The sequence below is a fragment of the Pestalotiopsis fici genome, assembly GCF_000516985.1.
Source record: "Pestalotiopsis fici W106-1 unplaced genomic scaffold PFICI_Scf_1, whole genome shotgun sequence".
Lineage (NCBI taxonomy): Eukaryota > Fungi > Ascomycota > Sordariomycetes > Amphisphaeriales > Sporocadaceae > Pestalotiopsis > Pestalotiopsis fici.
The window spans coordinates 545,948-568,625 of record NW_006917091.1 but is presented as its reverse complement, the minus strand read 5'-3'; the positions used below and the strand labels follow the sequence as shown (position 1 = coordinate 568,625).

The 22,678-nt window shown below is 49.7% G+C and overlaps 5 protein-coding genes across 5 annotated transcripts; 3 read left to right on the top strand and 2 right to left on the bottom strand.

Moving 5' to 3' along the window:
- Positions 1-789: 789 nt before the first annotated feature.
- Positions 790-2,464, bottom strand: PFICI_00176 (uncharacterized protein; the record flags this gene model as incomplete). The annotated part of the gene is made up of 2 exons (XM_007828757.1): positions 790-1,124; positions 1,294-2,464. 2 exons carry the CDS (start codon positions 2,462-2,464, stop codon positions 790-792), a joined length of 1,506 nt encoding a protein of 501 aa, XP_007826948.1.
- Positions 2,465-4,367: 1,903 nt separating this feature from the next.
- Positions 4,368-8,292, bottom strand: PFICI_00175 (uncharacterized protein; the record flags this gene model as incomplete). Its single annotated transcript, XM_007828756.1, has 2 exons — positions 4,368-7,426; positions 7,617-8,292. The coding sequence occupies 2 exons, from the start codon at positions 8,290-8,292 to the stop codon at positions 4,368-4,370; spliced, it is 3,735 nt and encodes a 1,244-aa protein (XP_007826947.1).
- Positions 8,293-12,549: 4,257 nt separating this feature from the next.
- On the top strand, positions 12,550-13,916 carry PFICI_00174 (uncharacterized protein; the record flags this gene model as incomplete). The annotated part of the gene is made up of 6 exons (XM_007828755.1): positions 12,550-12,741; positions 12,821-13,178; positions 13,244-13,361; positions 13,413-13,483; positions 13,539-13,563; positions 13,661-13,916. The coding sequence occupies 6 exons, from the start codon at positions 12,550-12,552 to the stop codon at positions 13,914-13,916; spliced, it is 1,020 nt and encodes a 339-aa protein (XP_007826946.1).
- A 661-nt stretch (positions 13,917-14,577) lies between these two features.
- Positions 14,578-15,351, top strand: PFICI_00173 (uncharacterized protein; the record flags this gene model as incomplete). Its single annotated transcript, XM_007828754.1, has 1 exon — positions 14,578-15,351. The coding sequence occupies one exon, from the start codon at positions 14,578-14,580 to the stop codon at positions 15,349-15,351; it is 774 nt and encodes a 257-aa protein (XP_007826945.1).
- Positions 15,352-16,169: 818 nt separating this feature from the next.
- PFICI_00172 (uncharacterized protein) lies at positions 16,170-20,373 on the top strand (the record flags this gene model as incomplete). The annotated part of the gene is made up of 3 exons (XM_007828753.1): positions 16,170-16,509; positions 16,577-19,516; positions 19,577-20,373. 3 exons carry the CDS (start codon positions 16,170-16,172, stop codon positions 20,371-20,373), a joined length of 4,077 nt encoding a protein of 1,358 aa, XP_007826944.1.
- Between the last annotated feature and the right edge of the window lie 2,305 nt (positions 20,374-22,678).

Here is a 22,678-nt window from a genome sequence, read left to right as displayed (position 1 = left end):
TTTTTTTTTTTTTTTTTTTTTGGCCCCCAGAAGTTGATGAGCATGGTCTCTCACGAAGTCGCCATCCTGATCGCGTCCAAATTCCTACTGGCCATTGGACAATACAGTGGCGGGCAAACGCGTCCTGCTATGCATCGTGATCAGCTCAAATTGTCGCGTCAAGAATACCAGTTGAAGATGAATCAAGAGTGATAAAGTCAGGGTTAGGAAGGCTAGTTAAACGATCCTTCATCTCTTGAAAATCCCCGTTTCTGGCAGGTGTAATCTGAAGTCTAGCGGCAGGACAATTAGCGGACAGCGCGCTAAAGCCATGCCGCAACGAGGGGTCCCGTTACCAGCCAGCGCTGAAAATACGACAACCGTGGCAGAGAGTCGTTACTGGCTCTTGGCGATTGCTCCCAGTGGAGATTTGCGCCGGCATAGCTTCTGCCGTGGTAAACCCCCAACTGAGCATTGGATTATGACAGATCCTTGGGAGGACTTGATCTCATGCACAGCTTGTGAGGATCCATCGGGTACTTGCAAAGATGCAATATGTAAACAATTAGCTAGAGATTTGCACCTAGCTTTTCGCATTCATCGTCGCAACAATGTCTGAGGGTTGCATTTGATCTGCGAAATATAAAATAATTACTCCTTGGAGAAAGGGCTGGAGACACAATTGTGGACGAGCTAGGCAGTATCATGAATCAAACGTATTTATACATAAAACGCTATCTTCTGTACCAAGATCAGATCCGATGACGCGAATGAATTGCATATTGAAAGCGATCTCATACTTTTGCGACTTCAGGCACTCTTGGGCTTGGGTCGCCGTCCCAGGAACCTAAGCCACCGCGACTTTGCACGCCAGCTTTGAGCATCCTCATCGGCCTTGCTGAACGATCGCTTCCAGATCTGCATGCCCTTCAAAGACCACCAGTACCACCCTCCCATGACCAAGATCGTCAGTGGCAGTGAAAACGCCCAGTAGATCCAAAACTTGTCGGAAATGTATGACGCTGCCGAGTCTGATTCTGTGCCCGGTTGCCAGTTGAACATGCTCATGCTGAAGATTGACGCTACAACAGTGCAAGGCAGGAATAATGCAGTGATGAAGGTGAACACAAAGGCCGACTGCGCCACTACAACAGCAACATGTGTTAGTAATTGCCATTTTTGGAAGTTGAAGGGGTACGAAGTCGCAAAGGACAATCTCCGGGCATGCTGTCTTGTGGCACCAGGTCGTGAATACTATACTTATGAGACAGCCCGCGACTGGGCCTAGAAGAAATAATGCAAGGAGCAGCTTACTAGAATTGCTCTCGTGGCTATCTTGCTGGCTGATAATGCTGAATAGAAGATCGGCTTGAATCTGGGCACGTTCCTGTGCTTCCTGAGCCTTCATGTCTGTTTGCCTGAGCAGAGTGTCCGTCCAGGCAGAGTATTGGTCCAGTTCATTTGCATCCGTCAAAATTTTCCCTGTAGCTTTCAGACTTTTCTTTACCCAAGAGTCCATTTCTCCAAGGGCTTGCTGCATCTGCCGGACCTTTGCCAGTTTGTTACGTGCGCGTGCCAACGTGTACAAACAAGAATGTAACTTGGCCGCATTTGTTCGAACGTCGACATTTTGTGGCCAGTCGTGTAATTTTGTCCCGTCCTTTTCCCAAGTTCGTGTAGCACCAAGCTCGCGCTCAGTTTTTATTATGGTCCATTGCAAATCACCGATGTGAGTAGACCATGCCTCAAGATATATTTGCATGAAAGCCTCTGGCAAAACGCGAAACTGCTTCCAGGATTTGTGCAAAATCAACAGCTCACCTAGAGCATGCTCAAAGATACCCTCGTCGTCTTGAGTCATAAGGAATATTGCATCTGTACGCTGCCTTCCCTGATCATACCTTAGGCTCATCGTCCAAGCAGTGTTTCTTTTGATTGGCTCGAAACGAATGACGGACCAAACACTACCATCACTTGAGGACTCCTGCCGATTCGACCAAGTGAAATCCAGGTCAAAATATCGATCCATGTGGTGAAGCGTTTGGGTCGTCGCAGGATGTAGCCCAAAGTCCCTTTCGATCGCTTCAAATGCACCTCGAGGGAGCGGCAGACCGTACCGAGGGTACTTGGCCACCATCTTGCAAACAAGCAGACGAATCGTGATATCTTCTTGATGCCTCGTTTCTGCAATCCATCGGTCGACTTCCTCCTCAAAGATTGCATCGTTGACCATTCCATCAGGCTGACCAAACTCACACATGTCGCACCGTTGCTGCCCAGGAATATCACTCCAACGAAATTCAAATGCCCGCGCATAGTTTCGCCGGCCTGGTTTGCCCTCTGCATCCACGCTCCATGGTATGTGATTCATAGTGTAATCTCGCTGATCATGTAACGAGGACTGAGGCCAATGCCCATCCCTGGTTCCCCGAGGGTGAACCGGTGAGCGCGGCAAAGACCAAGAAGGTTTCTCATGTTGGTCCATTGTTGCGCGCGACTCTCTAGATTGCCTTCTCGGGTTTCCAGGGTCTGGCCCGGTGGCATTCGAGTCTTCAGGTAGACACTTGGGGCGCGTAGATTGGCGGCTTCGATTCATGGCGAAAAGTACTGTATGCTGTATACGATTTGAGAATCTCGGTATATTTGTGAGCAAGACGAGAGGCCCAACCCCCAAGAATACAAGATAGAAAGCCTTGCGTTCTGCCCTTTGCTGACACCGCCCCCAAAGCAGCAAAAGATAAGCGACCTGCAGCTCGCCTGTTCGGTGCACATCTCCATGCATGCGCGCCAAGTTCCCTCCACCAATGTGCACTGTATCTGGCGCGCAATTTCTTCAAAGACCACCAATAGCCTGAGAACCTTTGAGATGAATGATGTGCAGAAGTGCTAAACTTTCGGGAACGGCTTTCTTCGGTAAGATTTCGTCCGAGTCGGTCATTTTTATTATAACCAATTAGGACACAAAGGATTTCATGCACCGACCGAGCTTGAATTATATAGGCCTCGTAGTAGTGCCTGGCGCCGTTGCACGGGGGTGGAATAGCGGGCAGTAGCTCTGCTACCGATAGGGATCTTTTATCGTGTTGTTTTCTATTGTCAAACTCAACAGCAACGGTCCCGAATGGATTGCCTTGCACTGCGATTTTATTCTGCAAAGCGACGAATTCAATCTAGAATCTTGTTCCTTGCTGCACTGCACGTCGCTTGGGTCGAGATCCCGGGATACGGAGGCCACAAGTCGTAGCCTTGAAGGCCCAAGATATCTAGTGGATAAATCCTCTGACGCCCCGCAAAAACCGTTATAGTGCCTGTTGCTCGTCATTGACCGTGTCGGTATTGTTCCCATTGCCAACCTGAACTGGATCTTGATTTCCCACAAATAAGTCCAAGGCCGCTCGTCATCTGGATCCAAACCACCTGCCAGCTCCTTCCACTCTGCGTCAAAGATGCGACTATCCAGTGGTGGATGTTGATAATTGAACTCGACACCAACCCCCGCAAAAGCCTCGGCCACGGCGAGCCGGTCAAACTTGTCATTGAGCTCCTGCGTAAAGACGCTCCTCGCACTACACGTAATGTGCTTCAGGGCCCTGAACTGATCCATGTGCCGAATGCTTCAGCGAGCGCCAGAAACATTTCCACAAAACAGGGAAGCGCATTGCCCGGACAGCCCACCAAATGCAACGAGACTAGATCGGGCGGTAACATCCTGACGAGCCTCTCGGGAACAGAATTCTTAGTGTCCTGTCGGTGCGTGCAGACGGCTGTGGAGCTCATATGAAGCTTCTTCAGCGCCGAGAAATGTCCAAGCCCGGCCAAGGGGCTGGGCCATCCTCCCGAGTGCGATTCGATCTTCCAAGTCTTCCAGCACGAGTTGACTTGGGTCAAGCGTATGCCCACGATGAGAGATTAATGTAGGGTACCAAAGTTATGCGAGCAAGTTGAGCCGGATGATCTGGACTTGTTGGGTGAAGCTAGAGCTCATACGCCATGTTGGCATGAAAATTGACCAAGAAAAGTCTCATTCAAGAAAGCATAAGTCTATCGATTTGAAAGCGATCCAGAGGCTATATGGAACCATAATTTACTGGTGAGAGGTGAAAATAAATCGAACTCTTTGTGACTTGTCTATTATCCATGACCCAGCATAATTCCCCAAATGATCAAGAAACAAAAAGTCAGAGATAGCTAGTATAGTGGCTACGAGGGACTGACATATTCTGGCATCGCTCGTAGTCCCAGTGACTGTTCCAATGCAATTCGCTGATAAGATGCCCCAATAAACGCCAATAGTTGGAAAATGCGATGTTGTTGCAACACTCTTACTACTCTGCAAGGTCTCGTGCTGAAAGAACAATGCATGCTTTCGGAAGAACAGCATGTGATGATTAGCTGATCAAAAGATGTTGCAACTCTTTGAACTTGACTGGCTTCGTCAAGTAACGAGACATTCCAGCTTCCAAGGCATCCTCGCGAGCCCGGTCGTTTCCAACTCCAGTGATTGCAATAATGGTCACAGGCTTGGTGATGCCACGTTCCGACTCCAGTTCTCTGATTTTTCTCGTGGCCTCGAAGCCGTCCATGACAGGCATTTGCAAATCCATGAGAACATAATCAAAAGGAGCATCGGCATCTTTGTACTTGGTGAATGCCTCCAGGCCATTGGTTGCCTCGGCATATGGCAATTTTATCTTCTTGACAAATGTGACCAAAAGCTTGAGGTTGATAGCATTGTCATCCACCAAAAGCACACGAGGAAGGTGGCGAGTCCTGTCTCTAAAATCCTGGCCCATGGGAGATGCCGGTTGCGCGATGCCATCTTCGAAGCTGTCATCTTTCCTGCCCAAAGTACGCAACGAACCAGCTGCACTGGAATCCACAAAGGTCAACTTTCTACGCGGCTCGTCTGATTTCCATCTTAGCTCTTCGAGATGGGGACGATCACGGCCTGCGCGGGGATCGTCGACGACTGACAGAGTATTCAACCTGACTTCGGCGGCGCGCTTCTGCACTTCAATATCAACACTTTGCCGTGAAGACATTGAAGAGTTCTCAGTAGTGGCAGCAAGTTCGGCCTTCTCTATCCGTATGAGGCACTGCAGCACAATCTTGGCCAGCTTTCGCAGGCCAACTGGTTGGCTGGTAACTTCCACAATTCTGCCAAGGGAGGTCAAGTGATCGACGCCGGCAGCCCGCAAAGCTGCAGCTTCAAAAGCATTTGTGCATATAATGAGTAGTGCGGCATTTCCGACTGACTCTCCCCTGGCTACTTGTTCGTGGTGCATATTGAGAAGTTCCTCGATCGGAGGAGGTTCTACATAAATGTAGAGTTGCGCATCTGGATGATTGGCAACATCATGGTCTTGGACACAGGTCATATGGAACCAGTCTCTGCAAAAAGCAGTTATGGAACTCTCAAGCTTTGAGCCTGACTTTTCAAGGATAGTGGGCTTCTTTGGGGGTTTTGGGTTCAAGATGCAGAGCTTCTTACCAGTCGAGAGCTTTTCGAGCTCAGAAACCAGATCATCGTGGCCCAGAATGCACGATGTAGGTGGTGCAGTTTTCATTGGGAGAGTGACATGCACGTGGGTTCCAACGCCCTTTTCGCTGTCTATTCTGATTCTGCCTCCGAGATTGTCGACGATCTGAGCAGTGATAGAGAGCCCAAGCCCGGTGCCAGGAGTAAAGGAATCCTCCTGAGAGAATGCTTTGAACAAATGATTTGTCATGAAGTCCTCCGACATTCCAATACCCGTATCTTTGACTGAGAAGCGAATCGTGGTATTCTCGACGTCAGCGGCCTCCATTGCAGCTGAGACCTCAATGTAGCCTTTTTTGCAATATTTGATTGCATTTCCGACAACATTCATGATGACTCGGCGAAGTGCCCCAGCTCGGCCTTGCACGCACCAAGTTGGCGACTTTTCGATGTTGAGGACTAAGCAGACGCGACCAGAGAACTTGGCACTTCCCTCATGAATGAGGTCATCGGCGGAGCTCGAGTCATCAAGTGACATGGCCTTGATCTCTGCGCTTGCCTCGTCCACGGAATCACGATTTCGGAGCGTAACCTTGCGAAACGTCTGACCGACAAAGACGGCCTCAACAACCTCTTCGAGCAAGAGTGAGAAATCGAAACACGTGGGACCAGAAATCTCTTGGCTGGTGAGGGCGATGTGATTTTGGCTCTTTGAGGGGTCGCGATTCCCAAGCATCCTTGCAGGTGTACTTGTTCGGTTCAAATTATTGATCTTGGCATAATCCAAGAGGTGGTCGATTGTGTCCAGTAATGTCTTTCCACAAGTTTCCATGGAGCTGACCAAGCTCATCTGATATGCTGAAGTCATGCTGTCTTCGAGGAATTCCAAGCTGCCAAGCATACCGTGAAGGGGGGATCGCAGATCATGGGAGACGGAGGCGATGAAGGTGGATTTAGCAATGTTCATATTGAGAACTTCCATGCTTTCAAACTCACTCATCATACAACACCCAAAGGCTTTGAAAAATGGCAAAGCCTCGTCTGGGTCACCCATCTTGAAGTCATTGCCCCAGATGAAGCCGGCTGCACACCATTGGCTTCGAGCGTAGTTGAAAAGCGGCAGAAATATGATCCACTTCGCATCCGGTATGCACTCAAGAACTTCTGGAGGAAGCAGTTTGCGGGACTGAGTAAGCAAATTCGAATTTGGTTCTCCTCCGTCATCTTCCCCGGCAAGCCCTCCTGCCGCATCCAACTGATCCGCCACAATTCTGCCTTTGTTCACATAAAAGGATTTTCCAAAGGGGTAGCGAAGAATGCATTTCCTGAGGTGGGTCCTGCTGATGATTCCTTGAGAGAAATTGCTATTGTCGTCTTCGGCCGTCACAGTGACGTTCAAAACATTCGCTGATTGTGATGATCCGTCGGAAAGGTCTTCGCTGGTGTCAAAGTCTAGATCTTCCTGGTCTCCAACTGGGTCTATGCTGGTGGGAGGGCAGCTTCCTTCCGCGGGCGAGGTGGCAAAAATGCTCGATGAAGCATCGACGAAGACGCAGCCGGTAGCTTTCCCTTGGTCGCAGAACACTTGAGAAGCCTGTGCGAATATTCTGTGTGTATTGTCATCTGTTCCTGTTGGTGCACCTTTGTCTTGGGGCCCGATATCTCGAGAGAACCGAGGCGCTCTTGTCCCAGCCGCGGTAGATTTCTCTTCTTTGCCCCCGACTCTGGAAGGCGAAGCAGACCTGATGTTACCGACCGAAGAAACACCTTGGTGATTTGAGCGGCCCCGCGATGGTGGAGGTGAAGGTTGAGGGTCTGTCGCTTGTATTGAAGTATCCTTTGCTGTGTCTAACTTTTTGGTGTCGGATTCTGAATTGCTCAGGCGATATTTAAATTCTGATTGATCTTCTAAGAAGTAGGATATTCCTTTCATAAAGTCCCTCTCAGAAACACGGCCAACGCTATCCACTTTGGCAATCAGGTAATGTCAGCAAATGCGTACCTAGTGTGGCTCAGACCATTCAACGTAAAGTCCACAGGTGGAGACGTTTTTTTCCAGCACAAGGGGGTCGGCGGGAACTCCTGAGATAAGCCGGGAATGTGTCGTCCAATTTGAAAATCAAGTCGAGAGCAAATAGAAAAGGCAGAAAAGACTTACAAACCCTGGAAAGGTGCTCAGCGACAATTTCGGCAACATCTTGCATGAACTGCATCTCATCATGGGTGAGACCATTAGGCCGCGGTCGAGTGTCGGATACACCATAGACGCCGATTGAATGACCCTCTTTTGTGATGATGGGAACACCAGCGTAGAATCTCACACCATCTTTGGTTGTGACATATACACGATCCTTGAAGCGGTCGTCCAGAAATGTGTCATTGACGACCATTCCAGACATTTGTACCTGTTCACCATGCGCATCCTCGCAAGCGGTCTTGGCGCTGAGCGCGTGCTCGTCCATGCAGTCGTGACGAGGGAGCAAGACGTTTCCGAGCCATATGTTGTCCCCTGGAGCGTGGCGGGACTCATCCACCAGGGAGAGAGTTTGAGTGGCCTCTGCCAGAATGATTTGGGTCGTTGTGTCAATCAGAGAGACCATGGCCCTCTTGACGTTCAATCTCAGAGCAGCCAGCTGGGCGAGAGCGGTCAAAGTCGTGTCGTGAGAGACGCGGGGGCTGGCGCCGGCTTCACTGAATGCCGTGAGATTGCTGGCAGGAGGCACGGCACCCAACTTCTTGGTGTTGAGCCATGGCTGGTAGTATCTGTTGAGATTACGCTGGCGGCCGAGTTCAGCTGAGCTCGCACTGGAGGCACGCCTTGAGGCTACTGGCATTCTGCACGAGGTAGATCAGGCGCCTGACGATGCACTACTACTCAAAACAGGCGAGCCGATGAGCTCACAAGAATCAGAGAGAGCAATGCGCAAGAGCCGCTTCGCAATCCTCAGCAAGCAAAGCATGGGGTTTGGAGAGGCATATGGAGATAAACAGTGTGTAGAGTCGCATCCCGAAACTGCACAAGCGAAAATTGCCGGCTCCTTCCTTCCTGATTGCGCTTCCTCCTTTCGATCCGCCCAAAACTCAGCTCGATCTGTCTGCCCGACTGGCCTCACTGACTGGAATGACGGGGCGGCAACCACTGCCGGCGGAGTGCCTGTGTGCTAGAACAACACGCGCTATTTACCCGCTATGTGCCACTGCGCGCGGGGCGGACACATGAAAGCTTCACCTTGGGAGTTTCCGGGCCCGGGTACCTGAGGACGGCACGCACACTGGTGACTGGAACACTACAGTTTGGCGCACTAAAATAACAAACCGGGCACGAGTCGACTAGGTCTAGAAATTATTTTGTGTTTGGCTTCCAACGTTAGTTGCTTCTTTTAAAAACCTGATGGTGTGAGTGTCTGCCATGTGCCTGAATCGCGATTCGCAACTCCCCATCTTGCGCTACGCTGACTTTTAGTTTCCAATAACTGCCCAAATGCTTGCATGTTCCCACGATTTGTGGGTACCGAGAGTGAGTGAGCTGGAAGATGGAACCTTGAAAGATGGTGTCATTGGTCAATAGTGGGTGGAAACTTTCAATCAAGTGCGGATATCCAATCCGCCCAGGCTTCCAAGAGGCGTTCTGGCGTCCAAAGGCAGTCTGTCGTTTCCTTGCTTGCAGATTTTGCATTCATTGTTGCAGCAGTATTCCGTCTTTACGGAATGTGACCTGAAGAGCCACGATTGCCCTCTTCCAATCATCAATCACAGGCTGATATATCTCTAGGAGCCTGATGAAAAATTGGTAATTCTTCCTAGCTGGCTGATACCTACTTCACTTCGCCATCGACTTCCCCAGACAGCATCAAAGCTGGACGCCGTCGATACCTACTAGGCTCGCCGCTCGGCAGTTTGGGGGCCGTTAGCAGCGAGACTGCCAATCCAGGCACTATTCCCAAAAGGGATAGAGAGATAAGCGAGAACATGTCGACATGTAGATCCTAAAGTCAAAGTCAATCACCACGTCTCTTCGGGCACATATATAGATATAATGAGATGGTCCATGGTAAAAGATGCTGTAGTATTTCATTGGAGAATTAACTATTTGACGGCTCCAAGCAAAAGTCTTTTGAAGTATAAACAGAAAGTCATGAAGAATTCAACAAACCGATCATGCAGATGTGTTTGCAGATCTCCAGCTATATCTGGGAAAGTTGAATCAAAGTCGCACTGCGAACCATTGAAAGTCACAATCCCAATTAATGCGCATGCAAAATTGGCGATTTTTGCCCCAATCAAAACTGCCAAGGTGAGACGCTACTGATTCCAATCCGACTTGACCACATCTATGTCTCGCATGCTCTCTTCCGAGAATGCATTGACTCTTGATGAAGAGGAGATGTGATACTGGATCGTGACTGTGTAAGTATATCATCGCTACCTTTGAACCTAAAATCGTATATGAATATAGTCATGTGACACGTCTGGCCCTCTTTCCTGCTGTGGGAATATCAGAGTAGCGCGGGTCGAGGGGTGACATGCGATCGAGACAGAGTAGCATATAAATGCTCTACATCTCGTCTACTAAGAGAATTCTGTACATGAAGGACGGGCCAGCCGTCTTGGATATCAGCGCATGACGTATTCTACGACGCACACCTACCTACACATGGCATATACTTGAATTATCTTTAGTAGCACATTGGTTCTTGCAAATATGGTCATGCGAGTATAGGAACCAACTAATTATGTTTCATCTTGGCCCTGGTATCTTGACGTCCTCAACCGCCTATGTTCATCTTCGGTGAGTGAATTCGGATTCCAAGCTCTTCTTAAGACAAGAAAGCTGGATTCTATCATCATCAGCAGCTGTGACGCTATTGCAGTTTGAATACGATGCAAGTCCCATATTCATATTTGCAGGGTACCAGCCCTATTATGTATGTGAATTTTTGTTTACTTTTGTCTCGGTCTATGAGTCAAACGTGGCATTCCGCGTTCAAATAGATCATCACCATCTGATGAATGTTGATGTATGAAAACCTTTTGGCGACCCGCAGATTGTGGATGCATCTATGAATCGTACATATAGTACTCCATTTGGATCGATCGGGCCGTTGCAAAATCAGGTGCGGAACGCGTCCCGGCCCACTCGGGGGTTTTATTGCAGATCCGTAGAAACAATGCCGTTCAACCAAATGCCCTTTACCCATTCGGGGATATCACGTAACCTGAGCTGCATGCTTTTGGCCGCCATCAAAACCTTCTGTGTTTTCCTTGCAAGATAGAGGCCACTCGCCCAAAACCAGTTATGGACTCGTGCATTGTCCACAATCCACTATCTTTCAACAAGTGAATGAACTCCCGGTATGATACTTCAGGACGACATGCACGAACCCAGAGTTATCACTTCGAATTGTCAGCTTTCATTATTAATATGTTCCAGTAAGAATAATGTTGCAGAATACATAGAAACACGGGATTATGCCGTGTGAAGGAACCGGTATTGATTCTATTGGCTGTCGCGTATGGGTATGAAGAAAAGTTCAATATTTTGTGACAGTCAATGGTGACTCTCAAATTTACAAAGTGCGACTCAATAACTTTGTCGAGTAGTACTCCGTTATTTCGGACTTGGGGATCTGTACTCGGAGATTCCTTTGTCGTCTCCCTACTAGGCGATCGTGAGTCCAGCACAGGTGGATCTGTGCATTGGCCAACTGAAGCATGTTTATTCAAACAAGAACAGAACAACTTCTTTTTGCATGTCGCAGCTGCGCGGAAAGATGAAAAAACGCCCAACTTGGCACTGTTTGAAGGATCAAAAGTCCCATAACTAACATTGCATCTCCTTGCCTACTACAGTGGTTTCATGCCAAACCTTGACGACGACGACATCCACAGTGGAAGAATTGTGCGACGCTCCCAAGCGTTTTCATCATAAACATGAGAAATGTCTCCACATCATGACACCTGAGAATGATTTGCACGGGTAGGCAGCTAGGTTGCAGGTCGGATACGTTTCCGACGTCAACGGCTGTCATTCCATCATTGGTAATTCATAACGGTGGCTGATGGGGCTCCAAGCGATTCTTATACTGAGTGTAACATGCATTTCTCGTGATATAGGCCTGGATGTTTATAAGCCAAGCTACCGGCTACGAGATTGCTCTTGAAGATATATACAAGTAACAAAAGTTGCAAGACTGCTACTGGTGGAATTAAGTTGACAGGGAGAACCAGGTTTACACTATTCCATAATGCACCGAGGCTCTTTTATGAGGGTGCCAGCCATTGTGGCTCTGCATACCCGCTCAGCAAGGGAGCTGCTGCTTTGGTGTTAGTTGCGCGTGCATCCCTAGCTGCCGTGAAGCATCTGGATCGATTCATCCTTGTGGGGACATGGCCCCCAAGATTATTTTCCATCATACGTTGACCAGATTTTCAGCTTTCAGCGGCAAAGCTAAAAGACGGAGGAGAAGAAAAACAAAGAGATGCACTCTACTGTGTATCGATGAGACTCTCCCTTGCGGCTCATCGTGGATATCGCAAAAGGGCTGTTCTGGGCATTCTGACCCGCGTGTGAGTGGAGATGGCGCGGAAATTCCCAGCCGAGAACGGCAAAGCTTGGTATCCAGGACCCCGGGACACGAACCCGACAACCTTACTTCAGTATACTTGAAACAGAATGGAAATTGAGCTTACATCAATCGCGCAGCAAGGAACAAACGTTGTGATTTGCCAGCTACGTTCGAGAACGTTTACAGTGGTATTCTTTCTGGGGGCCTCAGCCTGCTCGGATACCCGATTTGGTGTTCCGCCCTCGGTATTGTATAGATTTCAACCACGTCTCGGTTACGCAGAGATCCACTGTGATTGAACCTTCTGACACCCTGACGCTGCGCATGGCTTGAAAGAAGCGTAATGGGGGGGCCTTCACACGTGGGAATTTGGGGGCTTTCCCTTTTTCTATCCATGGCTGCGCCGCGTCGTTCAAATCTTTTCACGAGAAGTTGTTGGAGGTGGTGTTGAGACTCTTTTGCAACTTTCAAAAGTCACTCTTTTTCTTTTCTTTTCTGTTCTCGTGCAGTCGCTAGTATGGCATCATGCTGCCACTCATGATCCGCGATGATAGCGACGGCACTACCGAGACTGCCGTCGTTGACCCGACCCTGCAGTTGAATCTGGGATTATGGCTACTTTTTGCCGGCGCGACATTTTTCCTGGTGATGAGGATATGGGTGAAAGTCTATCGTTCCGGCTTGTGGTACGATGATTATGTTCTTTTGATCTCATGGGTAAGCAATTGTTTTTGGGGAGTGATCCGTGTGTATGTATAGGTTGATGCTCAGTTCGCTAACTAGAGATTGTGAATAGGGCATCCTTCTGGCCAACGATGCGCTCATCAGCTACGAATTCGCTACCGGCTATGTCAGCCCGACGGGAGACTGGGATGAACATATGCATATTCTCATCAACATATCCTCTTGTGGCACGCTTCTCGGACAGGCGCTGAGCAAGACGGCACTAGGAGTTACATTATTGCGCATGAGTAACAAACTGCAAGCGAGCATCGTTTGGTTTTGCATTTTCGTCATGAACGGCTACATGATTGCCAAATGCATCATTCAGTGGGCAAAGGTTTGCGACAAGGGTAGCGACTACCAGGCCGATTACCGTCTAAACTTTTGCATATACTCGGATTTTCGCGACGATTTTAAAGAGGGTGGTCAAAGTAGGTTACCCAATGGCTTACCAGCGCGGCACTCTTTTGAAACCAATAGTAACGTGATAACATAGTTGTCAACATTGTCATGGATTTCCTCTTTGCGTTATTTCCCTGGTGGATCACATGGAATCTCAAGCTGAGGAAGGTAGAGAAGCTTGCGCTCTGCTTTACCATGAGTCTTGGCATGGTGTGAGTATAGACTGGTCATACTTGAGTAATATTCGACTAAAATGTTGCTAGTGTCGCAATTGTTTCTGCTGTCAGAACAGCCTGGAAGGACGATGGAAATAAGCATAATCCTTGGTACTACTGTAAGTGAGGCCCTTGATTTGAAGCGATATAACAATATCTAATAAGTGCACTCAGGGCATAACGCAATGTCCAATATTTGGTTAGTTTATACGCTCACATACTGGATGGACCGATTCATGGCAGTGGTTCTCGTCGCATCGCTTGTTTCCGTGTTATTAACATATCGTCCCCAACAGGTACTCGTCGGAAGTCGCTGGAACCATCATGGTGCAATGCATACCCGTCCTACGGCCTTTAATCCGGGAGCTCGGCAACTCGTTTTCCTCCCGGAAGCTACCCTCGACAGAAGATCAGATTACAGCCGCTACGTGGCAGCGATATGGATACGAAGCGAAAATCACATCCAACAGAGACCCGGAGCGTGGCACAGGAGTCAAGGAACCTATACGATTGCAGACTTTCGACAATGGATTTTCAGAAAGCAGAAAATGATGCGACTTTTGTTTATTTGAGCCATTGGCTCTGCCGTCCTCATTATTGATTTTTCTTGTATATATTTTATGGAACGCTATTGAGCTATTTTAGGCCTTCTGTGAAATTGTGATGCTGTTTTATTTCACACCACCCTCAGCTGCGCGTTCTGAATCGGCGGAAAATACGGTCTGGGCGAATACCGACAATCATACTCAATCTCAACTCATCCCAGCCAACTTACCAGCTAAGATCGCAATCTTTGTTCATGGGATACATTTGATTCGCGATGCTTCTGAAAATGGCAGTCGGTATTCATGCCTTCGTCAGACCTAGTATTCGAGCTGCAGGAAGTTGATATACGCCGAATGAGTCATAGGCCGCTTCAGCGCAGGTCTTCAATTAACGAGACCCCAAAGACATGCGTCGAGAGAAAAAAGCAATCACGCATCAGAAACTTTCAGAATAGAGAAAGTCTGACATTATCTTACGGGAGACATTATAAAGAGTCGGCTGGAGATAAGAGCCTTCTTTCTTGGCCATTTCCATCATCGAGCACAGGTGAGTTTGTCTCGGCGCAAACCAGGGCGTGGTGCGGGGTTGCGAGTTATACCAGCAATGTGCACCGGGCCGCCGTGGACAACGACTCTTCCATTACTTTCATGCTGATTAAAAAGCAGACATGTCGAATGAGGCAGGGGCATCGAACGCGGTGAGCGCTTCGCAAAATATCTACGATACTGCCGAATTCTTTCAGGGGTATATCAAGCTTGATCGACAGGTCTTGGGCCTTGATGGTGCACCGGAATGGCCTCAGCTGAGAGCCATGCTGCCAAATATCCAAGAATCGCAGATACTCGACTTGGGATGTGGTATGGGATGGTTCGCGCGATGGGCCAAGCAGCAAGGGGCAGCACATATTCTGGGACTCGACCTATCGCAAAACATGCTTGATCGAGCAGTTGAATTGACCAACATGGACAACATCGAGTATCAGCGGGCAGACCTGAATCAACTGAATCTCGCTCCGGGAAAGTATGATTTGGTTTTCAGCTCCCTGGCATTCCACTACCTGGTGAATCTCAAGGGGTTGTTCGCCGAGATTCAGCAAGCACTAAAGCCTGGGGGGAAGTTGGTGTTTTCTATTGAACACCCAATCTTCACAGGCCCGACTCGGGGAGGAATCATTTCAGATGCAGAAGGTCGATTGATCTGGCCCCTGGATGCTTATCATAGAGAAGGACTGAGACATCGCAATTGGTTTGTTGACGGTGTGGAAAAACAGCATCATACACTTGGAACATACATCAACACCTTATTTCAGTCTGGATTTGAGTTGACCGATTTTGTTGAATGGTGCCCAACAGAGGATGATCTGAAGAAGTTTCCAGGGTGGGAAAAAGAGTTCATTAGACCAACTTTCTTGTTGATGGGCGCAATCAAGAAGTGTAGCTGAGCATAGTTGATTTCCATTGTCATTGCTGTTTTTCGATGGCAGAAGTTGCATGGAGCCGTCGTGCGACCAGCCGTTTAGATCTAAGGGCGGAGGAAAACGATTGTCTCTGCGAATCGGGTTTAGCGACCTAGCCAGTATCAACGGACATTTGGCCGGTTAGCTATAGCTCAACCTCAAGTCAGAGGTTCTCTATTTCATTGATTCAAATAGCAACAAGGAGATTGTATCGATGGTGGGAAGAAACAAGTACAAATGCATTACATCTAACAGCATTTTTATTTACATTGTTGTTGCGACATGTGATAGGTAACGGGAGTGATGATATGCGATAGTGTGTTTCCGGGGACAAGGCCACTAAGTTAACCCATGAGCTAGGATGAGCTCCAGCTGGCTCGGCTGGGGTGCGTCACTCCACGGCATTCTAACCAGGGAGACGATCCACTGCCAGCTGCGCATCTGCAACGTGAGCGAGCTGATCTCCAAGATACAGCTAAGTCGCAACCTATTTCAACACAACATTCGACGTCATCCATATCACGACACTCCTGCGCGAGCGTCCGAAATACGAAAACTGGGAGCATTCAGCCTCGGCGACGACGCACCCTGAACTTCTGCCGACAAGGCCCCCTGCTGCTTACACAAGTGACTTGTCTTCCCAGTTCGCGACAAGTACCTACCTTGGCTTCATCGACTACCGACCAACTTACTATTTGGCCATCTGCCGCCACGGTGTTTCGATCAACCACCACGATCTCCCACGTCGACTCTGGTACAAGGCGGGGAGGTGTTTCAAAGGCTTCTCGCACCCGACTGCTTGAATGCTTCCCTTGAACCCCTTCCTCGCCGCCTTCTTCCGCCACGGCAATCCCATTGTTGCCCAGTGCTCTCCCGTCCACCACCACGTCTTACTCGTTCCGACCACCGAGTTTTTCCTCACCTCCCGCGAAACCGACAGCGGCGTATCGCCTGCGGAGCTCGTAGCTTCGGAGGACTTTTTGAGTAGCCATGTGCTCAAGATACCCAGCAGTGCGGCGGTAGCGGGAGGGAAGGACTCAGGGGTAGGAAATCTCCGCGAGCTTAGGGGCAAGGCACGGCAGTATAACACCTTGAATGGCCGTAGTGTCGTGATCAAGGATGCTTTTGTGTATAGTAATAAAGGTATAGCTCTGCCCAGCTATCCTCGACCTTGCGCACACACTCACGGCGATGCTAACCATGACTCCAGGATTCCGTACCTTGGCACAAGCTCAAATACTTAGCGACACGATCTGGTATGCCGACTCACTCGAACCGAAACAATGGCTCATATACTACATTTCAAGACCACTCGTAGGCATCTGGGAAGAGATTGTCATACAACCAGCAGTTTTCTCTCCTGGTATGGCCAAACGAAAGCTCACGGAAGACAAACAAGCCGCTGCCATCGAGAATGGTGAACCGAGTTTGCCCAAGAAGAAGGAGATTAAAAGTTTCCATGACCTGCTGAATAACTTTCCAATCATCGCCAGACAAATGCAACCAGGCCTCGAGAAGCTTTTCAGGGAGTTTACGATTGTCTTTGACAGGCCACTTCCTCCACCGCCTTCTGCCACCCATATTCCCGACCCCATGCCAGATGGACCAATCGCAACTGCTATGAAACAAGTGCGGACGAACAACTCGCCAAAGCGCACCAGATCGAGCGTCAATGATCCCGGTGCTATGTATCGTAACAGGGTAACGGAGAACTTCTTTGCCGAAGATGATGAGGATGTCATGCGCGCTTCATTAGAGACGGCTGTCACCACGGCCATTGATTTGTTCCAGAGCGTTGACCAGCAGCAACTTTCCATGCTTGGTGCTACGACTGATCTCACCGGGCCCTTGGTAGAGCGGCTCATTGAGAGATACGTGGCTGAGAATGTGCATACATATGTTTGGCCGCGACTTGCCGCTATGCGTCGACCTGAAGATCTCGAACTGGAAGCCAAGATTCGCCAGATGGAATTCATCGACATTTCACAACTTGGAATCGCATTCGACGGTGGCCAAAGAGAGAAGCGTGAGCTTACATTGAGACTGGGACGGGCCGTGGATGAATTCGGCAAAATGACTAGTGCTATGGGACCCCAGGAGATGATGGAGCTCCTCCTCTCAACCATGAAGGCCGTCACCACCTTGACAGAACAGCCGAGACCGGAATTAATGACCAAGCCGGGTCTGGAGAAGTCACCACTGACCATCAATGCCGATACCCTTGTCTCGCTCCTCCTTTTCGTCGTCATCAGAGCTGGGGTCAAACATCTCCAGGCGCGGCTCCAGTACATTCGACACTTTATCTTCATTGACGACGTGGAGAGTGGAGAAATTGGTTACGCACTGAGCACATTTGAAGCCGTCTTGTCGTATCTCATGAGGGATTCTAGTACCCTAAGGCGCGCAAGCAAGCGCAACAAGTCCTTGTGGGATGTTACTGCCAAGGGAGACACTGCAGAACTCAAGAGAATGATGGACTCTTCGAACGAAGCTGTCGAGGATGAGCCCCCAGCATCCCCAGTCTCGAGTCACGCTCCTTCTGTTAGCTGGAGTATGGTCAACGGATCCTCTAGGCGTTCATCAACTACATATACGAGCTTCGATGCGTATTCACAGGGCTCTGGCCTCGGTCATGTGTTTCCTTTTCAAAGTGAAACCAGCGAGTCGCCTTCTCTCCTGCCTGCAAAGCGTGTGAAGAGAGTTGCCTTGGATACAAGAAGCATGTCCAGTGGCTCAGAGTACTCGTACCACTCTCGGGCGGCTAGTGTAGCGACCACCATGGGCAGTGGCATCGAAGGTGACACGTCTGCGGCTCGGCTGTGCCAGACACAAGATGCATTGGGAGAGTCCATCCCCATGATGGCGGTACAGAATATGCGACCGGAGATGCTCAAGTACCTTTTGTCGCTCGACGAGTTCTTTCCCACAGAAACCATTCTAGAAGACAGCAATAATCAGGGAACTACTCTATTGAGTGCCGCCGTACAACTAGGTCACACAGAGCTCATTGACATTCTTCTGGATCTCGTCATGACTAGGACCAACCGAGCGCAGACCGCCAAGTATCTTGCGCTTCAGGATGTCATGGGTCGCAGCGTCGCCCACTACCTTTTCCATGCCCCGTCCCTGATTGGGCGTATAGGCCAATTACTTCCCTGGCGACAAAAAGATAAGAACGGGTTAACACCTCTGTTTTCTCTTTGCCGCTCGTATGACCACACGCATTATCGGTCCATGGTTGAAGCTGGGCTCGAAGCGGCCACTAGATCTCAGGGTGATGGTCAAGCTTTACATCTTGATGATCATGTGGATTCCAAAGGAAACACACTATTGCATATTGTCCACGACGCCTCGGTAACTGCCCAAATCCTACAGTACTGTGACGTCGATGTGAATGCAACCAACGACAGGAAATTCACTGCCCTCATGGTAGCTAGCAAGTATGGCCGCTATGACATGGTGCGAGCCCTGTATGGTGATCAGAGACTTGACGTGGGCGCCAAGGACCTCCGCGGTTTGACTGCCGTAGAGTTGGCCAAGGACGACGAAGTCCGAAATAAGATGGACGACCTTGCACTCTTTTCCATGCCAGCTGGCGAGAACGGTAGAGTCACGGGAGTAGTCAGGTCGTTCTTTGTCGAGGACGCGACGATCCGTCTTGTCATTAAATCCGGCGCGCCAAGTGATAGTAATAGCTTCACTATCACGACATGTCGCCGCTCCTTGTCAGATTTTGAGCGTTTGGCCACCCTGCTATCCATGGAGAACCCTGCATCGTGGATACCTACTGTTTACAGTCAACGTACACCCTTCCAGATTCCCGCAAAGCCATCAAGGGCCGTTCTAAAGGACATTCAGGTGCGAACGGGTTGGTTCTTGAAGATTCTACTAGCACATCCCACCTTTGAAGCTCACGAGATGCTTTGGGAATTCTTCTTGGTGCCTGACCTGCAACCAGAAATGATTGAACAGCGTAGCAAACTCAAGGCTGAGACGCGCGCGGAGAATATTCATGAGGAATATGAGCCACTGGAGGACGTCCGTGAAGTGGAGCAATTTGTAGACCATGCTCGTGACATGGTCCGTAGCGTCAACTTTTCCACCAAAAGTGTGGCACGCCGAGCAAATGGCATTTGTGTGGCCGGGGCTGGTAAGTAACGCGCAAGGACACCCGCCAACGATCTGGCAAACGTTACTGACTCTCTATTAGACCTGTATGAAGCTGCAAGTCTACTCAACAGGCAGGTAGGGAACTTGACTTTCCTACCACAAACACATGTTGCTGCCTTTGACGCATACGTCCGCACGTTGTTGCCATTACAATCTTCACCAGCACAAACGTTGCACAATACATTTTTGGCTATACAATCCACCATGACAGCCATGCTGGCAGCGCTAGCGCGCCCGCCTCAAATAGTGGCACAGATTCAAGCATCTCGAAGATCTATTGAAAGGTCATATAGCTCACTCAGCCGTTCAACGCGTTGGCCACTCGGACTCCTGGACGAGACTCGTCAACGCCTCAATGAGGAAAAGGAAGAGAAGGCCCGAGAAAAGCAAAAAGAGGCCGACGATCTTGGCCGTGAGCTCAGGTATACGCAGCAGGTGGTAGCTAGTGAGCTTGCCGGCTGGCAGGACATGCACGAAAAGTTGGGACGACGGGCCATAAAGGATTTCGCCAGAGGCATGGTGGTGCTTGAACGCGAGAGGCTGGCGGGTCTGCATCGTGCGATGCGGAAACTAAGGGAAGTTTCTCCCGGTCCCGTGTTTAGAATGAACTCGGTTGGTGGGCCTCAAACCGAAGCGATGGTAGACGAGCTTGAGGCACGACGACAGATGGAGAATGTGGTGGACTCTGGGGTCATAGGCTCCTTCGAGCCAACCTTGGAGAATGGGAGCAAGTCATTGGCGCAAGGGGAACAAGATGACCCTAGCGTCGAAACGAATGACGCGCAGCAGATCTTGGATGAGCCACTGGTCGTCCAGGAAAGAACCATAGAGGAGTAGACATTATGAAGCAGATTAGACGATCGAGTCAAAGAAGATGTCAAGCTAGAACTGCCAGAGCTTTGGGGTACGTGGATATGACCATGGTCAATGCTCGATGAGGGGAAATCCAACCTTGTCATGTTGGATGTGCTGGCTCACTGAGGGGCCGTGGATTACGGGCAGGATCAAATGTGGTGACAATCACCTCACCTGATGCCCAAGATATGGAATCATTACGATCTATCCTGCGAGTCGGAGGTAACCCACCACTTTAATGTGATGATGATACCGAGTTGCCTGTCTATGTATACGTATATGATGTGAGTTGCCAGGAGGTGGCAGTGTCTTGTCCAGTGATCATAATGGTCATGAAACAGGTCTGTCTGGTGGCCTTTTGTCGAGGCCCAGAGCTCAGAGGAGCTGACGACAGAGGATGGAATGGACGGGTCGGGTAATCGGATGAGTCCCAGGACCCTCGATCGACAATTTTACTGATTTGCAACCTCAGCAAACCTCGAACCGAGTAACAACCCAAAGAAGAAAATTGACCAAGTCCCTTTTTTCTCTTGTTCTACAAGAACGTCATCGAAACCCCCTGCATATCAACTCGATGAACTTTGGAGCAATCCTAGCCATTGGAAATGTGGGAGGCGGTCAACTCCCAGAACCATGGATGGTTGATAGATTGCGCTACTTTTTTCTCTCGTGTCTTGCGTACACTAGATCTAGATCCCCCAGATCTGGGTCCCCCGGAGAAAATAAAAGATTGTTGACATGGCAGCAGAGAGGGGTAAAGAAAAGGAGGATACACTCAACAAGGGGAGAAGACAATGATACCTCGGGACGGCCGATGTTGCGGCATTTCGTTTGCCATGTACATTAGCATGAGAAGTACAGTAATCTAAGCAGGGGGAAGGAAGAGAAGAAGTCTCGACTCTCTGTTTACTTTCCGCGATAGAGTAATGCTTGAGGATCATGGGTAATAATGGCGGAAAGATGCAAAGTCAAGCAAAGCAGCAGAACTCACCCCCTAAGCTACGAGTATAGGGCTCCGTAGATCATGCATGAGGTGCAGCAAGACTATACCTTTTCCAGGGGACAATGTTACCAAAAGAGGGTGAGTCATTTCGAGTTGGAAGGCTTCTAGTTTGTCGGTCTGCTAGTTAGTACTGCCACTACTGCACGTTGTTGGTTTTTTTGCTCGTTCAACTTCCGGCTCGGAGGAATAGGTAATAGCAAAAGTGCCGCAAGGCAAGCGGTCTGGGTACTGCCGTGTGCTGTCTTCTTTGAGAAGAACCTGAAACACAGAGGACGAAAGCAGGATAGCGCAGGGGGAAATGCTTCTAGTGCCAAAAGGAGAAAAAATAGAGAACCCGGAAAAAGGGTTCGGGACGCTGAGGGCCAATCGACCCGAAAACCACGCGGGCGCGACGATAGAGCTGACGGTCTTGCCCGCACCCCATTGGGCAGCGCGAGGACAAGGGTCGAGCGCGTGGTGGCCGGCCAATCATGGAGAGCGGCAGAGACCGTGGCTGGGCTTCTGAGCAGAGCGTGTAAGCGTGGCTCCCAACCGTGGCTCAACACGCTCTGGCGTTCGCGACTGTGACGTGAGAGCAAACTGCTCGTGGTCGTGGGTGAGTGAGCTCTGCCCATTATGCGTTACGCGCCCGTGTCCACGGGTCTTGCTCGAGGGGCGAGGCTGTGCAAAACAATCCCTCTCGAGGTGGTTACCTAAGGTACCCAGCTGCCACCTGTCAGACGTCGAGGCTGCTATCCGCCGAACCCTCTCTAGATTTACCGCGCGATTGTTAAAATTGCCTCGCCCATTCATCCATCCATCCATCGCGGCCAGCTTACAGTGGACCGATGGCCCTGGGAAGGTATTATCGTACGTAGACATGATGTGCCAGGTCATGTGAGGAGACAAGAGGAACCCGCATCAGGATACGAAAATCATACGGGCTACCTTTCTCCAGGCCCACGGCAATCTCTCCAGCCGCTCAGGGCTTACACTTGACCCGGGGGCAGTGAACAGGTTTTGTCACGGCGCCTGTTCAGCTTTGCAACGTCCGCGGGTCTCTCCTCATCTCGCCAAATGAGACTGCCGCTCACCAAAAAGGTATTTTTCTTTTGGTCATGCCTCAGTGGTGTCACAAGATGGGGGAGGCGCTGCACACACACAAAAGTCATGATCTACAGACGAGACACTGTGTAAATCTGCGACATTGGGGGCCCTTTTCTGGTGCCGTCAGCACACAAATGTGCAATCTACTGTGTACAGTGTCGTTTGTACCCCTCCTTCATCGCAAAGATATAGCCGCCC